The 20,982-nt window shown below is 41.6% G+C and overlaps 1 protein-coding gene across 3 annotated transcripts in view; it reads left to right on the top strand.

Annotated features, from left to right (window-relative positions):
* The window catches only part of OGA (O-GlcNAcase), a 247,621-nt gene that overhangs the window by 159,001 nt on the left and 67,638 nt on the right, over positions 1 to 20,982 (top strand). For all 3 annotated transcript variants that reach the window (XM_033940315.1, XM_033940316.1, XM_033940317.1), the window contains 3 exons: positions 1,417 to 1,591; positions 4,542 to 4,627; positions 5,517 to 5,621. In XM_033940315.1, coding sequence (XP_033796206.1) covers positions 1,417 to 1,591; positions 4,542 to 4,627; positions 5,517 to 5,621 — 366 coding nt within the window. The remainder of the gene's footprint in view (positions 1 to 1,416; positions 1,592 to 4,541; positions 4,628 to 5,516; positions 5,622 to 20,982) is intronic.

A 20,982-nucleotide genomic window follows, 5' to 3' on the forward strand; every position in this document is an offset into this window, starting at 1 on the left:
GACCAAGCGTCATAGAACTTTCACTCGCTTATTCCTGTTATTCGATCCTAACTGGCTGAGAACTTCTGTAACTAAAAGAACTATCTCTACATGTCTAGTGGACTGTATCTCCTTCTGCTTTGCTTGTGCTGTGTGCTGGGCTACCACTGGAAGGTCATGTCACATCACATAAAGTTAGCAATGGCAACTAGAGTAGCTCATCTATGTTCCCCTCCTACTGAGGACATCTGTAAAGCAGCAAACTGGTCCTCAATTCATACTTTCACATCCCACTACTGTCTGGAGAATCATTCCAGATGGGATAGTCTGTTTGGCCAAGCAGTTCTACAAAATTCATTCATCGTTTAAATGCCAACTTCCCTCCCATCCCTTCAATATGAGCTAGGGAGTCTCATCTGTGAGGATATGCTGCCTGCTTATTCTGGGATAAAGCACAGGAGGTACCTGTAACAGGTGTTATCTGAGTCAGCAGAAAGATATTCTCACAACTCTCACTCCTCCCCTAGCTGGCTGCTTAGCTTTTTTACTGAACCGATGGTCCCATGAATCAAAGTCAAGCGGGAAGACACTAGCATACACACGGTAGTCAGACTTGAAACTTTTGAGGTTTAAAGTGACAAGTACACTTTTGCACTGTCTATGCCAGGGCTCCATGGATAATGTCACCCAACTCTGAGAATATCTGTCTGCTGTCCTTGGATAAAAAACACCTGTTACAAGTAAGTAACTGCTTTTTTCACACAAAAGATTATATTTGGACTGTTATTATAAATTATTTATTCTGGTCATAAAATCTATTTTAGATGATTACAAGAACACTTTTTCCCCCCATCTTTCTTTAGAAAATTTTAAAACCATAACAGAGAACTGCCATCACAAAGCAAAAGCATATACAAATAGTTTGTTAGCAAGCCCAACCCCCCCCTTCCAAGCAACATATCATCCCAATACATCCTCACAGGCATATCCACCATAAATGCTACATTCCCTCCATTGCACATACATGTCCCACACTTTATGAAAATCTTTCACTCACCCCCTCCTATACACAGTCATCTGAGACATCAAACACACATAATCAATCTTATTATATAATAAAGCCATAGTGGGAGCATTTGGCTTCTTCCAACCTCTAGCAAGTTACAGCCTGGCAGCTGTGAACATAGCCTGGCAGGTGGTACATCTCCCTTGGAATGCCCTTCACAGGAAAATTCAGCAAATAACTCTCCGCTTGTTTGGGATAAATTATAGATGTTCACATCTGAAGATTTATTAGAACGTTAATCCAGAAATCAGCTATCTTGGGACAATCGATTTATTAGAACCTTAGTCCAGAAATCAGCTATCTTGGGACAATCCCACCATATATGTATAAATGAGGAACATTTATTTTTGTGTTTTTGTTTTCTTTTGAAGATTGAAGAATGGCAGTCTCGAGCAGCAAAATTTGAAGAAATGTGTGGTGTGGTTATGACAATGTTTACACGCCTCTCTAACTGTCCTAACAGGGCAATCCTGTATGACCTGTATTCATATGTGTGGGACATCAAGAGTATCATTTCAATGGTGAAGTCCTTTGTGCAGTGGTTAGGTAGGTGCTTCAAGAATCAACATATACTCAAGCAATGATATTTTATTCTTGAATAATAGCTCAAGGAGAAAAAAGACATGTTCTTTCACTTTCAAATCCCCTTATGGAAAAAAAGTCCTCCATACTTTACCCATTTTTCTTGGATATGACTCTTGTTAAGGGTGGTCCTATAACTTTCCTGCATAAGTGTCTCTATTTTTATGTATTACTTGATTTTCAATGTTGTAAGCTGAAATTTATCATTTACAACATTAGTTAAGGCATTTATAACTTTTTTTTCCTTGAGCTAATGCATCCAAAATGTTTCTTTACCTTTGGAAGTAGTATCTGAAAATGACTTTAAAGTATAACTGAATGCAGACTGGACTGTTACACTTAGCTTCTTAGAACCCTTTCTTTGAAAATTTTGAAAATTGAATGACTATGTGCCAGTGGCCTGCTGCTTGCTGTGTCTTGATAACATCATTGCTGTTTTTAACAGAATAATTGCGGAAGTGAACTTTGAAGGCCTGGATAAGAGGAAGTCGATCCTCCCAGCCCTATGCGCATGCGAGCTTAGCACAAGGCTATTCTGGTGCAAAACCCCCCCAAAAAAAACTAAACTAAACTGGAAATTAGTTTTGGATGAGGACTATTTAATGCATTTGCTATAAAAATTTAATTAACACATTTTCCATAAATCATGACACACTGTTTTTATATGTATGGGAATACTGAGTCTCTTGTTTGGAGAACCTTTGATTTTATAGAAAGCACCAGCATGGCCTGGGTTACTTAAGTAACCATATTTCATTTTCAGGTCTCAGTCAAGCTAAAAGGAAATACACTGTGAATTTGCTTTAAGTACACAGCAAGTAGCAAAGCTGGGAGGTTCACAGCTAATTTTTTTTTTCTACTACTGGCAATGAGTAATCCATTTGCACATCTCTTGTTTTACCATAGTGTAATAAACATTTTTTTAGAAGCTTTGTTGAAAATAAATAGCAGTATAAAAATGTGTAAGTATATATGCAAATGGTTTATTTTATTATTTATTTAAAAACTTATTACTCACTTAAACCTAATAATTATAAAAGGTATCCATTTTGGTTACCAAATGTGGGCGTTTGTGTATTCAAAAAATATACAGTTTGTAAATATCTAAATTGTAAAGAAAAGTAAAGTTAAATTTATTAGATGCATTTATAGTTGGAGAATATTTTCCAAAAGAACTATTTTACTATAGAAGAAACATTGCCATTTTCCTTACTCAGGTATCAGAACTTGCTTGAAGCAGCCATCAAAATTTTATCTTACAGCTTTTATAAATTGCTGTACCTATGAGTTAACCATTTTCCTGAATTTGGTTGCTTCTGTTTGTTAAAATGAATAGGTATTGTATGAAATAAGTATAAAAATAGTTCATACAGTACATTTTAAAAAACCCACATTTTAAAAGACATTCTCTGTGTCCAGTACAGCCCAATTTGCATTCAGTTCCTTAGACAGTCTAGTTATATAGTATTATTAAAATTACTAATGACTTCTATTGTGTCTTCCTCATTGTGTACAGATGGGAGACTCATCAGCACAAAGTTCTTCTGTGGGATGGACAGTTCCTGATTTACACAGTGTCGTGATAAAACTGAAAAAAGTTTTCTATGAGGCAGCTCAGATGTAGTGTACAGAAGGAATGCTCTGAAGTCACATGCGCAGCGAAGAAATAGATTAGGCGTTAACCGTATTTTTCATTTACACAGCTCTTCATCCACATGAGTGTTTGCAATAATTGGTGGAAATCTGGTTATGTCACAGTCTCAAAGGGCGAGTAAATACAGAACTTAAGTTTGATTAAACATTTAAATTTAAAGTATGCTGAAGTCACGTAAAAACCTTGTTTTCTTAAGATGGGATGAATTGCATTCTGAGTATGCTTTGAAAAATTCAGATTATTTTAATTTTTTGTAATTGGTGCAAGTTCTACCATTAATATTAAACACTTTGAGACTGTGTCTTTCTAGGCAGCAGTACTTGATTCACTTGTGACTCATACTTTTGCTCAGAAAGCAGAGACTACTGCCCGCAAGCATAGAGAGTATAGTTTGCGCTGCTCTGATCGGATAACTGATGCGCTGCTCTTGTCAGATGACTAAGTTGGTGATTCTGAAAATATTGATATTGAACTTGCTCAGCTCATTTATTGCAGTCCATATTTAAGGATTTCATGTTTGGACCATTTTATTTGTTCTGATTTTTAGTTTTAGTATATTGTAATGCTTGACACATGGTACAGCATCTTTAAAAATATTTGTTCTGCTTGCACTGTAATGTGAAAACATGAGTAGTGTATTTGATTTGAGTGATTAGTGAACCAAGCATAAACTCTTATTTACTTGGTCAGCTAACCATAGAATGCTATGACTTTCTGTGAGGCTGATAGCGTGCTGGCAGTTCTTAAGAATATACTTGTTCAGAAAGGTGTATGCCTTTCTCAGCTGTACCAGTGACAGGCTGTTTTTGTACAGTTACTTTTATGCCTACCTTAATTTTCTGACAAGATTATGATAGATTTAAAAAAAAGATGTGACTTCAGAAAGATGATCTCTCCAAGGGCTGTGATAATAGTCTCATTTGCTAATAACTGCTTTTGTTAATCTAGCCAAATATCTAGCATATTTTAATGAGAAAGTGGTTTGATATGGATATATTCACATGAACATAGAGCCCTGCCAGCATTTAATTTTTGGATATGGAAAACAAATATGTGTTGAAATTATTAAATCCTTGTGTATTTTTGCTCTTGGAAAAGAGTATGCATGATAGTAGTATTGAACCTATATGAGTTAGTTATTACAGCCCTAAAATCTTGGACACTAGCTCAGATAGAAAGTGTATGCATTTGTTGGAAATTTTAGACACCCAGGAAACCCCCCTTCTCGTAACGTTCTCCGCTTGGATCTGATCTCAACAGGGTGTCGTAGTCAATCTTCAGCACAGTTCTTAAGTGGAGACCAAGAACCCTGGGCCTTTAGAGGTGGTCTAGCAGGAGAGTTCCAGGTATCAATATGAATTCACAACTGAATGACATGCTTTTTTTATTATGAGAAGCGTGTGTTACTGCATACAGAGGTTTGAAAGGTTTGGTCTGCTGAAGGCTTTCTGGCATAAAAATTCAAGTCCATTATAGAGCTTTATTAAATCTGTTTTCCCCATATCCACAGTTGTTACAGGAGGAGGAGATGCTGCTTTGCCAAGCGCAAGCGAAGCGCTGCGGTTTTAGTTGTACATTTCACTTTATTCCTTTGCAGGTCACACAGCGTTTTTTCCCCGCGCCTGCAACTGCATAATGCGTGCAAGCTTGTCTGCCCATTGAATTTCCATGAACAAAATGTAGAATGGCTTCAAAAGATAATGTATTATTTTAATATAAATTAATGAAAAGCAAAATTCTAATTGCTTGAACTAAAACCATTTTCAATTCATGACTGGGATTTCATTGAAAAGATTTATTTTGTGATAATGAATTTGCTCATGGATTTTCATATGTTGTATTTTTTTCCTTCTCACAGGTGCTCTACTGCGCACACCTTCCTGACGCGCACTGCTTTTGGGGCGACACATCTCCTCTTACCAGTTTACCTTCTTTAGACCAAACCTGTCCTTCTGACACTTTCCTGTTTTGTCATTTTATGCAGAGCTGGTCTGTAAAGATGGCTGGTTAAAAGTTTATTACATGGAAGCTTCTTAATTTGTATTAAGCCCATTTATGCTTTATTGCATAATCATATTTTCAGTAACTTTTTCATAAAACGGCAAAAATTGTCTTGACATTTTAATATGCGATCCTTCAGTGTAGAAGGCTTACATTAACAAATTCACTTACAAGGTACATCAGAGCGGAACTTCTGTTTTTCAAACACTAATTTGTTCTATTTGTTTTTCACAGCGTTTGCTGCCAATTGAGGGAGCAAATGACCTCTTTTTTCAGCCACCTCCTCTAACACCTACTTCAAAGGTATATACAATACGACCATACTACCCAAAAGATGAGGTAAGTAAAATTCAACTCAGATCCTGCAATTTAGTTAAATTTATTAATCAGAAAAGTATAAGCCAAAAACTGGGGAGTATTTTTCAGTTGGATCTTGATGGCGGAGGGAGATCTTGATTCTTAATTAAGGTCATATTAACATAGTAACATAGTAGATGACGGCAGATAAAGACCCCGAATGGTCCATTCAGTCTGCCCAACCTGATTCAATTTAAATTTTTTAATTTTTTTCTTAGTTATTTCTGGGCAAGAATCCAAAGCTTTACCCTCTACTGTGCTTGGGTTCCAACTGCCGAAATCTCTGTTAAGACTTACTCCAGCCCATCTACACCCTCCCAACCATTGAAGCCCTCCCCAGCCAATCCTCCACCAAACGGCCATATACAGACACAGACCGTGCAAGTCTGCCCAGTACTGGCCTTAGTTCAATATTTAATATTATTTTCTGATTCTAAATCCTCTGTGTTCATCCCACGCTTCTTTGAACTCAGTCACAGTTTTACTCTCCACCACCTCTCTCGGGAGCGCATTCCAAGTCAATTCCTAACATAAGATTCTTCTGCATCATAGCCCAGTGCGCTATCCACTGGACCACGGTTCCACTTGTCTTAGTCATTTAGGACTCAGTACTAGAAATGGTACCAAAATATTGGTGGCCACTAAACACACCATTCTATAAACAGTGCTCAAAAGTAGGTTCCATTTATAGAATAATGCTTAGAGTTGGGATCTGTGCCTAATTTTAGATGTGAGGATGTACACCATTTAAATCCTATTGTATTCCTCGTGCATAAATTAAGCACAGATCCCTCTTATTCTATAGCACTGCACATAAATTATAGGAATAGCCATGACCCTCCCATGGCCACATACCTTTTTGGAATCAGTTGGATTGAACCCCAAAAAACACACAAATCTTAACTGATGCCAGTTAGCACTGATAATTATTTACACCCAGTTATCGAAACTGATTGCTTGTTCAATTTGGCACATACCCAAATTTCTGCATGCAAGTTTTAGCACAATTTGTAGAATTAGGCTATTAGAGATAGTCTAACAAATAGAGAAGTCAGCATCCCCTGTATATTTGTCTTAATGGGAATATAATTCCAGGTTTTTCTTTTTATATTTAGGGTTGCATCTAAAATTGACTTTATTATATTGCTAACCTGCCATGTATTGGTTTAATTTTGTCTTCCAATCTCACTTAATATATCAGATAGTCAGGAGTGAGCTTTGTTGGCAACTTTAGTAGTTGGAACCTAAGTACAGTACTGAGCATTCTTCTACAGTCTTATGTTCCAGAAATGTTAAAGAAATACAATTTAATCATGAATTAATAATGTTTGTAACTAGTAGGAGGAGTGTTCATTTGGTGGCAAGAAACGGGCTGTGGTTAGGTCTCTTATTTATGCTGCGAGTTTCCTAATGATTTTGCCTCTAACCATGCCACATACTAAATAGAAGGCTGCAGTTAAGACGCTTCCCTCGAGCTTCAGAACTCCTACCTCGCAGGCGACTATTGAAGTCTTTGTGGTCCGAGCCCCAACTCAAAATTCTGGAGGATTCCTAGCATTAGCCAGGGGTGCACAACTTCGGTCCTGGCCAGGTTTTCAGGATTTCCCAAATGAATATGCATGAGATCAATATGCATACAATAGAAGCAGTGCAGTCAAATAGATCTCGTACAGATTCACTGGGTAAATCCTGAAAACTCAACTGGATTCAACCCTCAAGGGCCAGAGTTGTGCACTCCTGCATAAGCCCAAGAGGAAGGAGACTTTTTGGCATCAGGATTAGATGCATCACTTTCGCCCCCAGAGAGCAATCCGCTGCCTTACCCCCTCTGTTCTTGTATGTTCAGAGGGTTTTCCTCCTACAACAGTTGTTGGATTGGAGGCCCCTGTCGGGGGTGAAGGTGCAGTTTTGAATCCTTGGGGTTAGTTAGAAATCTATAGAGCAGTCATTATCCCAGGACAAGTAGGCAACATATTCTCACATGTGGGTGACGTCATCCACGGAGCCCCGATGTGGACAGCTCCGAAAGCATTTTTGCTTAAAGAACTTTAGAAAGTTCACAACTGACCGCACCACGCATGCGCGCGTGCCTTCCCTCCTGATGTAGGGCGTGCGTCTCCTAAGTTTTCTGTTTTCCCCGGAGCTAAGAAATTGTCTTTTCAAATGTTTTTTGTGCCTTGCCTTCTTGCTCATGCGTATTTTTCTGTTAATTCTATTTATTTATTTTAGTTTACCCTTTTATTAAAGGACTTGGAAAAAAAATAACCAACCAACGGATTTTATTTCCTTCATGGGCTTCTTCTCAGCAGGGCCTCTTCACATTGCCTCAGCCTGTGATTAAATTTTGGCTATGGTGGTTTCCTCACTGCTGTTTTGCCTAATTTTAGGAAATTTCACTCAACTATGTCGCTAGTCATTATGGCAGTGAGTTAATTTGTGCCGACTTTCCAGCGACCACTTTGCGACTCGCCTATCTTCAATGAGGGCTCCATCTTATTCTTAGCTCCTTCTTTGGATTAGTTGTGACATTTAAGGTACCAGCGGACAGGCCTTAAAGGTACCTGTGTCTTACATCTGCTACCAGCACCAAGGGTGCCCAGAATATCGATGGTACTGAGGATACAGAAGAATAATCGTACCAAGAGCAATGGTACCAGTGCTTCTTAACACACCGGTAAAATGGAAGGCGCTAACTGCAGCACCAGTGATACCGGCATCCACACCCTAGGTCTCAGGGCAGACTTTCCAAGAGAAGCTTTCTTAACTTAGATTCCTTAGCAACAGCAACAGATGAATCCAGAGACCAATGGGATAGCACACATCTACCAGCAGGCAGAGATAGAGAAACTGATTAACAGGTGGTCCTATTGGCTGACACTCCTCCTGTATCTCCAGTATGCTCTGTCTCTCAGCAGGTGATGGTCGCTATTCGAATAGCTCCTGGATTCTGGCTGTGACTGGAACTTTATTTTCTCCTGTTGAGGTTTCTCCTGTTGAGATTTTCTCTTCAGTGAGCTGGCAGTGCTATTTCTCCTGTTGAGATTTTCTCTTCAGTGAGACAGGGATGTCTGGCTGAACGATGCCGGATTTAGGGATTATACCTGAGCCCTCCCAGGTCCCTGCCTCACCCTCCCTCCATTGCTAGAGGGTCTGACTGGGTCTCGATGTTTTTTCTTCTTTCCCCTCTCTGTTAAACAAAAAAAAAAAGGGAGACCACAATTGCTACATTCTGCTCTGTTAGTGTTGCACATCCAGCTCTAACTGGCTTCAACCGGCTCTAACAACAAGCTTGTGAGTATGTATGTGTGTTTTACTGTTGTTTGAACTTCAGGTTCTGTTTGGGAGTCTTAGTACTGTGGGTTCGGTCAACATACGTTTAAGGAATGGATATTTTATTGAGGCTAAGTTTTATGACTAGAAATCCGTTGGGGAGCTGGGACTTTCCCGCCCTTTCCATGCACGCGCTTGGTTTCCTTGTTAGTTACAGCGCGGCAGTAGCGGTGCTATTTCATGCTCGCACTTGTTATCCTCGTTGAGTTTCAGTGCAGCAGTAGTAGTTATGTTTATTCCGAGGCTCTCTTTCGTCAGAGTTTGTCACGGCCATGTGCAGGTGCCGGTTTATAGAGGCACGCATGAGATGGGACATGTTTTTTTCCGGCGTTGTAGGAAGCACCGCACCGTTCTTCTGGTTATTCCCCGAGTCTGATTTTCTTTCTATGCAGGCCGCGGCAGGGTAAATTTTGCGGGACTTGAATCAGACTATGTTTCTAGGAGCATTGATGCAGCGGCCACGTGTCAGTGAGAATCAGGCGTGCGCTTGGGTCTCCGGCGATGGCGGGAGAGCTGCAGCGTTCTGGTAGTTTAGTTACAGCTGACTTTGGTCAAGGTATGCCGCGGCTTCTCTCCTTTCCGGTTCAGACAAGTTGTACGTGTTTCACCAGCTTTGGGACAAGCTTGGGCAGATTTATATGTCTATGTCTGTGTTCCTGCTGTATTCCCTTGAAGGAAGCTGCTAGTTTAATCGGACTCTGGGGTTAGCACTCAAGGGGTTTACCAGAGAGTCTCTGACCTGTGCTAGGTCACCCAGTCTCGGTTTGTCTCCGGACTGGGGCGACATACGGCAACTCACGGCACGGTGAGATCAGCAGTAAGATATTGCCCTGTTTTTCACACAGGTATCTCATTGTCTCTCTTGGGGTCCCTGCAGATTGAGCCTTTGTCTGTTGGTAACTGTCCTTATTTGGGCCTCTGTGCTGAGCTGCATGTGTCTAGTAGTGGCACAGAATATATATGCCTAAAGATAGTACAAACAGTTTCCAAGTTCGGGCTGTCTCTGTGGGCATAATGACACTGTGCATCTTCCTGCGGCCAGGACTCTCTTTCTCTATTTCTGAGGGGGCCTCGACTTCAGATTTCCATGCTTATCACGCTGGTTTCTGCTGTCGCCATTTTCTCATGGCACATGCTAGACAGACCCCCCGACCAGACAGGAAGGGCTGTGCAGCTCCTTCTAACCAGGAGCCAGTTACCTATTCTATCAAACCTGCGGAGGAGCGCGCGCTATGTAGCTGTTAGCCTCATCCCTGAAGCTCTCATTAGCGATGTGAGCTTTGTCTGCTATCTGTTAGGATGCTGTTGTTTTCCACGGGGCGGTAGATGCAACATCTTGATTGCGTCTAGTACGTATTCACTTTAAAGGACATACATATTTCGCTCACGTTGCATGGTTCCAGTATACTCCTCTTTACATTGCGAAACTTGATTTTTTCCTAGGAGAATTTCTTTCTTCTTACAGATCCTACAGTTCTCATCCTGCCGTTCCCTGACCTTCTGCACTTCATTCTGAGGGGATCTTGATTTCTTCCAATGACTCTTCAGGCTTTCTCATGAGGGAGAAGACGCTATAATGTCAGGTCAGGGGGCTGTGCACATTTTTCAGGATGCTTGTAACTTTGCATCCTCCTCAGGTTTCCAGTTGGTGCTTGAAGTTTCTGTGTTTTGTGTTTCCCTTTTAAGTGTTACTGGTCCTCAGGGCACTTCTTGTAGTTCTTCGGGAACTAAGGGACGTTGTTCCACTTACTGCATGGTGCCCAAGACAGGGGCATTGGGCAGGCTGGATCCCATTCTGCTGAATTAGTTTCTCAGGGTTAAACATTTCTGCAGAAAAACTGGGAGAATATTTACATTTTCACTATGGACTCCGAATCGGCACTAGGTTTGCTTGCCTCTCTTGGAGCAGCGCTTTCGGTTTTGGCACATGCCATTTTGCCTACCCAAGGCTTCACAAACATTTTAGAAAATGTGGGCAGTGGTACCGTTTTGGTGCTACCAGGCGATTCACCTAATTTCTTCTTGACTGGTTGCTTGATTCGGACATCTTCCAATTGGGCCATTTGACCGACACGAAAAGGGTGGTTTCTTTTCCTCAGTTCTTTGGACGTGAATCTTCAAATTGGCACAGCACTCTTTTCTCCTGTACTATTTATAGGTATATCGGGGAGATGTTTTTATTCATATAGGAGAGAACTGTGTTTCTTCCCAGAGACTAGAGCGATGGGTCATAGTCTCAGGTTTGCATTCTTTTTCGGTCACCATGACCAAGATTATGGGATTCTGTACAGGTTCTAGGATCCATGTTGCTGACTCCACTGGGAACTTCGGCTTGCTTTCCCATTATAATGCTACAGCTGTCGCTTTTGTTCCGGTGGTTCCCGGTATCTCAGGGCTCCAATTATTTGGTAGGCTCCTCAAGCATCGCTCTGTATGATTTGGTTGCTCAGCGAGATTTCTCTTTTCAAAGGCATGCCTCGGTCTTTGCTGGACTAGCTCACGGTTACCAAACATCCTGGGCTGTCGGGTTGGGGGGCTCGGTGCCTTCCATTCTCAGCTCCAGAAGTCTGGTCTTAAGAGGCAACTCAGTATTTGTTCATTCTTCTACTCTGGAGCATGGTCAGGCTACTGTTTCTGGAGCTTCAGACCATTCTTCCAGAATGACGCTGAAGATCTTTTCAGTCAGTATTATGATGGGGGTATTTCTCTACAGCCTGGGCAGTAGGTGATGTACTCAGTTGGCGGGTAAAGTTGTGGTTCTACTTCAGTGGGTGGACCCTCATCTTTATCTTCTGTTGGCAGATCATTTTATGGGTCAGGAAAAGAGTTTGGATAGACTTTCTCTCCGCGAAATCTGAGCATGGCCCATTTATTGTATGTTACAGTGTGTACGCTCTAGAAAGTGTAAATGTTAGTAATAGTGAAATCTTCTACATCCTGGATATTGAGAATTTTGGCTCAGGCGTTCCAGCTCTTTTTATGGACATGAGATCTCCTAGAACTAGACCTCATCGCCTCGTCTCAAAATTCTAAGCTTCCTAGCTTCTTCGGCGGGCACAGGGAGTGGGAGTCAGAGGTGGTAGCAGCGTGGCTTCTTTCTTGCCTCTGGTTTCTCTTTTTTCAGTGTTTTCCCCTGGTTGATGATGGCTTGGATTTGCCATCTCAAGCTGCTTTCAGGGCACAGTATTTGTAGAATCTCTGGATTGGCTGCGCCATCCTTGCTATGCAGATCTGTTGAGTCTTTCGACAGCCGGACTGTTGAGTTTCCTGGTATCTCCGGATTTGCTCACCTAGGGTCCGATCAACATAGATATTCGTACTACTTTGGTATTGCGACCTAGCTTTTGAAAAGTCATGGCTGACGTGTAAGGGTTCTGCGAAGCAGATTGTTTCTTCTCTTATCCAGGCGATAGACGTCTTCACCTGTGGCTTCTTCCTTTTGGAGGTTTTTCCTTTCTTGGGTACTTCCCAACATTTGCACCCTTCCAGAGTTCTTTTTTGGCACAAGTGTATTGCCAAGGGCTTAACGTTCAATTCCCTTCAGCTTCAAGTGCTATCCTTAGCTTGTTACAAGGGCTAGGTATATTGCTCTTCACTTACTTCTCAGCTTCATGTAGTTCAGTTCCTAAACAGAATACGGTATATTCGTACACCTCTTAGAAAGCCCTGTCCGGAGTACAGTCTTAACGTACTTCTTTGCAGTTTACCGAAGGCTTCATTTCATCCTTGTCTTTTGAGACTCTAAAGGGCTGTGCCGTTGAACACGGGGTTTCTGGTGGCCATGGCTTCAGCTCGGCGGTTTTCTGAGTTGTTTGGTGGGGATTCCTATTTCTGATTTACAAAATCTGGGGTGTCAGTTCGGACGGTACCACAATTTCTTTCTAAGGAAGTGTCATCCTTTCTTTTATGACACTCTCACTTTTCCTTCCTTCTTCCTGTGAGGAGAAATGGGGAGACGTGCTTTTATTCACTGCATTTTTAGAAAGTGCGTAGCGTTCTCCGCGAGCTAGGTTTCTAACGATGTTTGGTGGTTTAGATCACCTTTTTTGTATTCTTCACGGGACGCCTCAAACATATGGCGGCGTCCAAAGCCTCCATCGCTCGATGGGTCCAAGAGGACATTATTTCCGCTTGCTTGATGGCAGGGAAGCGGTTGGCGAAAGAACTTCATGACTATTCTGCTAGAGCGATGGCTACTTCTACTACTAGAGCGATGGAACAGTGTTTTTTTCCTTGGAGGAGTTTTGTCTCGCGGCTACTTGGTCTTCCGAGAGTGCTTTATCTCAGCATTACCGGTTGGATGTGGGGGCGCATGCGGTGGATGAATTTAGTGCTTCGGTTGTTGCGGAGTCGGCGTTTGCTTCCCACCCAGATAGAAGATTGCTTTGCTACATCCCATTGGTCTCTGGATTCATCTGCTGCTGTTGCTAAGGAAGGAAAAATTATGTTTTTACCTGTTAATTTTCTTTCCTTTAGACACAACAGATGAATTCAGAGCCCCACCCTTTCTGGATATTGTCTTTCGTTTTTTTCTTTTTCAACGTTTGAAGTTTGTTATTATTGATGGTTATATTCTGTATTATTGCCTTTTAGATTTGTTATGGGAAAGAAGTTTTTTACATGCTATGCCTATTGATAGTTACGGATGCTTGGGCAAGGAGCTGTACTGGAGATACAGGAGGAGTGTCAACCAATAGGATTACCTTGTTAATCAGTTTCTCTATCTCCGCCTGCTGGTAGATATGTGGTATCCCATTGGTCTCTGGATTTATCTGCTGCGTCTAAAGGAAAGAAAATTAACAGGTAAGAACATAATTTTTCCGTTGGGAACATGCTCCAAAGGTACTGGTAAACCGATGTGGTACAGTGGGTATCAGAAGTTATATGGTACTGATGATGCCGAGGATACTATCAACAATATTGGATACCAGTGAGATTTTTTCTCTTTGAGAACAACTCTATATGGCAGAATAGGACATGTTCCAATGATACCGATGTGGTACCAAGTGTATTGCCGAAGGTACCGTGAACAATACTGGGCACCGGCTACATGATCAATGGTACCAATGAGATTTTTTTTCTCTTCGAGAACAACTCTTATTTCCCTAATGATGGACTATCGGGACCGACTACGTCTACTCAAACTATCTGGTACCACTGATGTTTATTGATGTTCAATGTACCGGTATATATTGAGTTCTTTTTCAATTCTGGTACAACATCCATCCAAAGAAACTGGTGATCCCATATGGACCTTTATTTTTTCATTCCACGAAAGTTTTCTTTTTTGGAATGGACTCTCTCAGAGTTGGTCTTTTTTCAGAATTTCTTCAACATTGAATTTTATCTCCATACTTATCTGGACATTACTGGTCTCATTACATACATTGGTCTGTTACTGTGTTGGTGGTGACTTCCAGAGCTTCTTATGTGTCTTTGACCATAAAAGAGCATGTTTTGATCTTTGAACATGATTTGACAGAGTCTAATATCAGTGTACAGCCTATCAGATGGGCTTCCGCCACTTCAGAATCATACTGCCACTGCACGACCAATGTCTTCAGGCATGATATGGCAGTATCTAATATCGGTGTACCTCCTGTCAGATTGGCTCCTGCCACTTCAGAATCAAACTGCCACTGCATCACCAATGTCTTAGGGCAACAGCCTGTTTGGGAGGCGGTTGTACCGAAATTCTATGTTGGCCACTAGAGTCTTCAATTATAACTTTTACTGTGCCTCGTATTTGAAATACTGGATTAGGACCATGTCAACCTATTTCAAATCGCCATTTCAGGATCATGCTGCCACTGCATCAATTCAATGTTAGCCTTTGGGGTTTTTTTTTCTTCTACAGATGCTTCTAATTGTTCATATCAGTGATAAAGGCTTCCACACCCCAGTTATCGGTGCAAGCGTTTAAAGAGAAGCTCGATGCTCTCTTGGAAGCATGTTTTTTTTAAAAAAAAAAGCCTTCAGACATGATATAATTCTAGGAGTGACCCTCGACCGATACCTTACTTTTGACGCTCACACGGATCTACTGACCAGAAAATGCTTCTCAACATTAAGGAAGCTAAGAATGCAGCATCATTCTGTCTACTGGTACAATCTTCCATTCTAAGCATGCTGGACTATTGCAACATTATTTATTTAGGATCCTTCAAGAAAACCCTTCAAAAACTCCGAATTATTCAAAATTCGGCAATACGTCTGATTTTCGGTTTAAAAAAATGGGAACACATTACCCCCTATTATCTAAACCTTCACTGGCTGCCCCTCGAGGCCAGAGTAATATTTAAATTCTCTTGTCTCTGCTTCAAATCAATCTTTGGTCTGGCCCCTATGTACCTGGTCTCCCACTTCAATCTGGGTTGCACTATCAGGCCCTCATGTAAAACCCACTTATTTACACCCAACAATAAAGGCCTGCCGTTACAAAAGATTCCTGGACAGAACTCTAGCCTTCCAGGCAGGTAAACTGAACGACTGGCTGGGTAACATTATCATGCTCTCCTCTTCCTATCAAGGCTTCAGAAAATTAGTAAAAACAAATCTCTTCAACCGATCTGTTACCTAAGAATTTGTTGTTCATTATCTCTCATATTCTGTATCCAATTCATAGCTATGTCACTGACCGTCCAGCTCTTCTTATTTGTACTTGCTTTCAGTGTACTTTTATTCAACGACTCTATATTGTAACTTATCGCTGACTGTCCAGCGCCTCTTATTTGTACTTGCTTCCAGTGTACTTGTATTCATTGATTCTATTTTGTAACTTATCGCTGACTGTCCAGCTCCTCTTGTTGTAAACCGCCTCGAACTACCATGGCTTTGGCGGTATATAAGAAAATAAATTATTATTATTATTATTATAACGGGAACTAACATCGGTGGAGAACCTGTCAGTTAGTCTTCCGTCACTTCAAAATCATGTTTCCACCATACCGCCAATGTTAAGCTTTCCACTATATCATCAATGTTGCTCTGGGCACAGGTCTAGTCATTCCAGACATTGGTCTCCACGCCTTCCATCCTCAAAATTGGGGAAACATGCTACCAAATCCAAGCATCTCTCTCCTGCACTTTCGCCATGCCTAAGGTTTCGGATCTTCATTTCCAATATACTCATGGCCTGTGTCTTTTCCAGCAGGCATTTCTAGATGTTTCTATGCTCCTTCAGTTAGGTTGACTCCTCAACACTCCGAGCATGATATGGCAGAAACTAACAAGGGTATACAGCCTGTAGATTAGTTTTCCGCCACTTTAGACATGCAACAAATATTGTTACAAGCAGAATCAACTAGGTTTTATTCTTTAATCATGCCTCCCACTGTATCGCCAATGTTAGCCTGCATTTCTAACAGATGTTCCATTACCTCAACTTTTTTCTCCTATATCCTTTATCCTGGTTCTCATATCCCAGAGGTTTGGGAGTGGCTAAAGGGGAGGTAGAGGCCACTACATCCTTTTCAGGATGATTTTTTCTTCCTAATTTTGTCAGTTGGACAACAGGGGCTTACTTCCCTTTTCTTCATTCACAAGCAACACACATTTCCACTGTGTAACTTCTGCTTCCCTCTTTGATCGACTGTTTATACTCTCTCGATCTCAGTGAATTAATTTTTTTCCTCCTGAACCCTGCATATAGAACATTCTTTTGCGAGATATATTTATCTTTGCCCTTTTGACTCGGCTTTGCCTTCCTTCTTCAGGGTACCAACAGCCTTATTGTCTTCACTAAAGAGATGGTTTGACCACTCTTATTTTTACGAGCTCTTAACAATTTTCTTCTCAAAGAGAGATTTTGCATCTTAACTCTGGCAATTTTTCTATCCTTCTAGGATTGCACTGATTGCCTATCTTCTATTTTTCATCTACATTCCTGATAGTCTCTTACAGGAAGTTCCGGTGGTTTGATGGTTTAAAGACACTCTTTCATCTTCCACAGCTCATATTCTTTTTTTCTTGACCAACTTGGTATCCTCTTTCAGAATGTTAACCAAGTGCCTGGTTTGGTGGCAGTGACCGGCAGGTCACTGGGCCTTTCAGTTTTCTCTGATCAACTGGCTCATTCAGGATCTTATGTCTCAAGGTGTGCTCTTAGCGACATAACAGACTTTCGCTATTCCTTTCCTTTCCGCACTTTAAATTGGATTTTTTCCCCAAAAATTTCAACTTCATCCGTCTCAGAAGCTCCAGTTCATCAGAGCCCTACCAGACTCTATAACTCAGTGTTCTTTACTCGACAATATCAGAACACCCTATTTCCATTTGGTCATTTTCTGGTTTTATTTTTCTACTCTCAGCATAGAGCAGTCCACAGTCCATGTGACTCCCTTTGTACGGCTTCATCTACATAACATATTCCAGACAAAAGTTTCAAGAGATTCGGAATTAGACACTCCTGCACACCTCTTTTCTCAGGCTGTTTACATTCAAAAGGAGTGTAATTTTTTTCTGACAAACTCACTCAGAAGCACTTTCAACCTCATGAATGGACTTATGGGAGACTCCACAAATAGATTTCCTGGCGTCTCTCCTCGATGATAAGCTACTCTGGTTTTACTCCAGACTGTATATGCCTTATCTCCTAGAAATGGACGTTGTTCTCATAAACTTGACAAATAAGTTTCAGCTGTGTCCATTCTTCCTCTCTTTTCAGACACTTGTCCAGCTCAAGTGGGAGCTTACTACCATGATTCAGGTAGCTCCTCGGTGGCTCAGATGACCTTGATTTTCCTTCTTTTTCAACTTAGTTGATGCCAATGCCTCTGCCAGTCTTTTCCATCTATTCTTATGCAGAGTCAAGGTTCAGTCTACATTCTACTCTTCAGCTTTAGCTCCTGACAGATTGGTATTTCTCAGGCTGAGTTCAGCTGTTCCTCATTTCTTTCAGTCTAGTGCATTGATATTAACAGCTTCCAGAACACCAGCCATTTTGCAGTGTTCCCAACAACATTGGCATTCAGCGCAGCTCTCTGCACTAAAAACCGCTATCAAGGTTTAGTAAAAGGGGAGGGGGTATATTTGTCTATTTTTGTATAGTTACTGAGGTGACATTGCGTATTTTAAAGTCATCTGCCTTGACCTCTGAAAAAATAACCCCGAATCCAAATGATAATTAACATTTTCTCTGCGTACAGTGTGCTTTGTGTTTTTTAAAATTTTATTGTTGGTAGATCATTTTGACTTGGTCATTTTAAAAGTAGCTCGCAAGCCAAAAAAGTGTAGGCACCCCTGGTTTAGAAGGTTATTATGCAATAGATAACTTATTTGTTCTATCACAGCAAGAAATGTGGAGAATCTATATAATAAAACCGTAGGCAGCGCATGCGCATTCTTATCGGCGTGATTCCATGATCCGTATGTCCGTGGCCGCCAAGAGTGCAGCATGCCCCGCGCTTACTACGGCCCCAGGCGCAGCTGAGTTCGGTACGGCGGTTTCCCCAGATAGGGGAAGTCGAACATCTCACTCCCGACGCGCAGCTGAGTTCGGCACGGCGGTTTCCCCAAATAGGGGAAGTCGAAAAACTCACTCCCGGCTCTCCTCGGCACGGCGGTTTCACCAGATAGGGGAAGTAGAACAGCTCACTCCCGCCTCATGGGCCTGCCGCCGCTCCTGTTCACAGCGCCTGCACGTCAACGACTCCCCCCCCCCCATGCTCCCGAAACAGCCGCTACCGCTCATGTTCAAAGCGGCCTGCTGAGGTTCGCGGCCGGCTGTAGCGAACCTCTCAGGCCGCTCTCCACATGGTAGCACATTCCCTCTGACGCGATCGCGTCAGAGGGAACATGCTACTGAGGTGGACAGCGACCTGCAAGGTTCGCTACAGCCGGCCGCGAACCTCAGCAGGCCGCTTTAAATAGGAGTGGCAGCGGTGGCAGAAACCATGGATGCACAGGTACAACTAAGCGCCAGCTCCTCCCGAACTCACACACACACCTAATTGTCAGCTCATTTGAAGAGCCCGAACTCACAGCCACACCTAAACATGCAGACCGGGATCGTGGGAGGATGCGCCCTGGCAAGTGGTGCACAGGGACTTGAGAGGGAGGGAAATTGGCTGGGGAGAAATACAGGCAGACAGCTTTGTGATGTTCCCAGAACAAATGTGGCAGCTCAACCTAACCTGAATGGAAGTAAAGAGGTATGTACGTTCTTCTTTGCTTCCACAGTTGTCAAAACAAATTTCAGACACTCACAGAAGGACAGGAACACTGGACAAGGAGAGAGAGACACACAGACACTTACAGAAGGACAGGGGGCTAAAGAGACAGATTGAAAAAAAAAAAAATAAAAAAATACACTGGACAAGGAGAGAGAGACACACAGACACTCAGACTTATACAGATTTGCAGAAAAAATGGACAAAAAAACAATTTATTAAGCACAAAGTATGCAACAAATAGGAAAAATATAAAAACTTTAAATAAATCAACCATACGATGGATATTAAAGCTCTCACATTAAGTTTTCAGTAATTTTCACATATATTCTAGCACCCGTTAATCTAACGGGCTTAAACACTAGTAGTTTATAATGTACAATATTTTATTATTGCTCAGCTTTGCAGTTTATTGATAGGCACCTGGTCTTTACTTATCAATATGTCAGATTTTTCTTTATTGCAGCATCAAAACAAGGGCTTTTTATTACTATGGTGTTTGGTAAGGTTTTGAATTACTATGCTTATACAGCAAATATTAACATATGGTAAATGCGAAGGCTAAGCACTGAAAATTTATTTTCTCCACATTAGAACTATTAACAATTAGAATTAAATGTACCTACGCTAAATACTCTTATGTATTTCTGTGAGAGAAGCAGGCAGCATAGAAACATAGCAGTTATCATTTTACCTTTCACTTGGGGGAGATGGGGTTGAGAGGAGCTTAATTGTGATGGGGGAATGTTTTCACAAGATTGTTCTGTTCATATTTGCTATGTTGGATTATCTTATTCATGTCTTTTTCAAATTTTATGCAGTGGGGGAACATGAACAGTATGATGTTTTAATTTTTGAAATGTACTGTGTTCTGTTTCTGAGCTACCAATAAATATCTTTGAAAGGAGATTTGTTTTTTCCAGACTGCCTCACCCCTGTTCTCTACACTCCTTGTACCCTGAAACTATCCCTGCAGCTTTCCTATTTACACACATCTATAAGAAACCTACATACGTATTTCTAGTGCAGTCAGTATATCATTCTGGATGGATAGGTAATATCCCCATGCTTGCGAGCCATGCAGAATGAATCCACTCTAGCTTTTGAATATCTCCTCTTTCACTAGAGGGCTCTGCTGCCCTCTTCAGTTTTTCCTTGTGCATGTGAGCCAGAAAGAGTCTCTCTGATCTGCTCTGTGTGTTTATATATAAATAGATAGATATACTATATATAACATAAGAATAACCCCAGTAGCCCGTTCTCACAGTGGCCAGTCCAGGTCTCTCTTACAAATTTTTGACAGCTTTTGGTGCTCAGAGCTCCCATCATCGAGAGTTCAGCTCTGCCTGCATGGAGAAGAAACAGATTGAGGTCTGCAGTTTGACAGGCCAATCCCTCTGCTACCTGCTGGCCAGTCAGCAGAAACTTTTCTGGAGGTCGGGGTCCATTCCCTTTGTTGTATTTCTTGCCATTGCATCACAGGAGCTTGAGCACAAGCTGTCAGGTATCCATAGGGGGCTCTGAATTTCGTATTAGGGTTTCAAGGCTCAGTCAGACACGTTCGAGTGCACAAGATACAGTGGTGGTCTTCGATCAAGGGGATGATTCCATGGTCCGCTCTCTATTCAAACCCTCGGCTCTGTTAGAGCTTATCACTGACTCTTGCAAGAGTTAAACTTGGATTCCCAGCAGGTCCCCTCTGCTCCCTGCTCTATAATGAGCACAGAGAGAGCCCTGACATCCTGATATCAGTGTACTAGTCACGGAGTATTGGGATGTTCCTGAAGGGTCCCTTAAAGTAGTCAAGACAGTGGCTTGGCTGTATTCGGTACATTAGATAGATT

The sequence above is a fragment of the Geotrypetes seraphini genome, chromosome 4 (assembly GCF_902459505.1).
Source record: "Geotrypetes seraphini chromosome 4, aGeoSer1.1, whole genome shotgun sequence".
Taxonomy (NCBI): domain Eukaryota; kingdom Metazoa; phylum Chordata; class Amphibia; order Gymnophiona; family Dermophiidae; genus Geotrypetes; species Geotrypetes seraphini.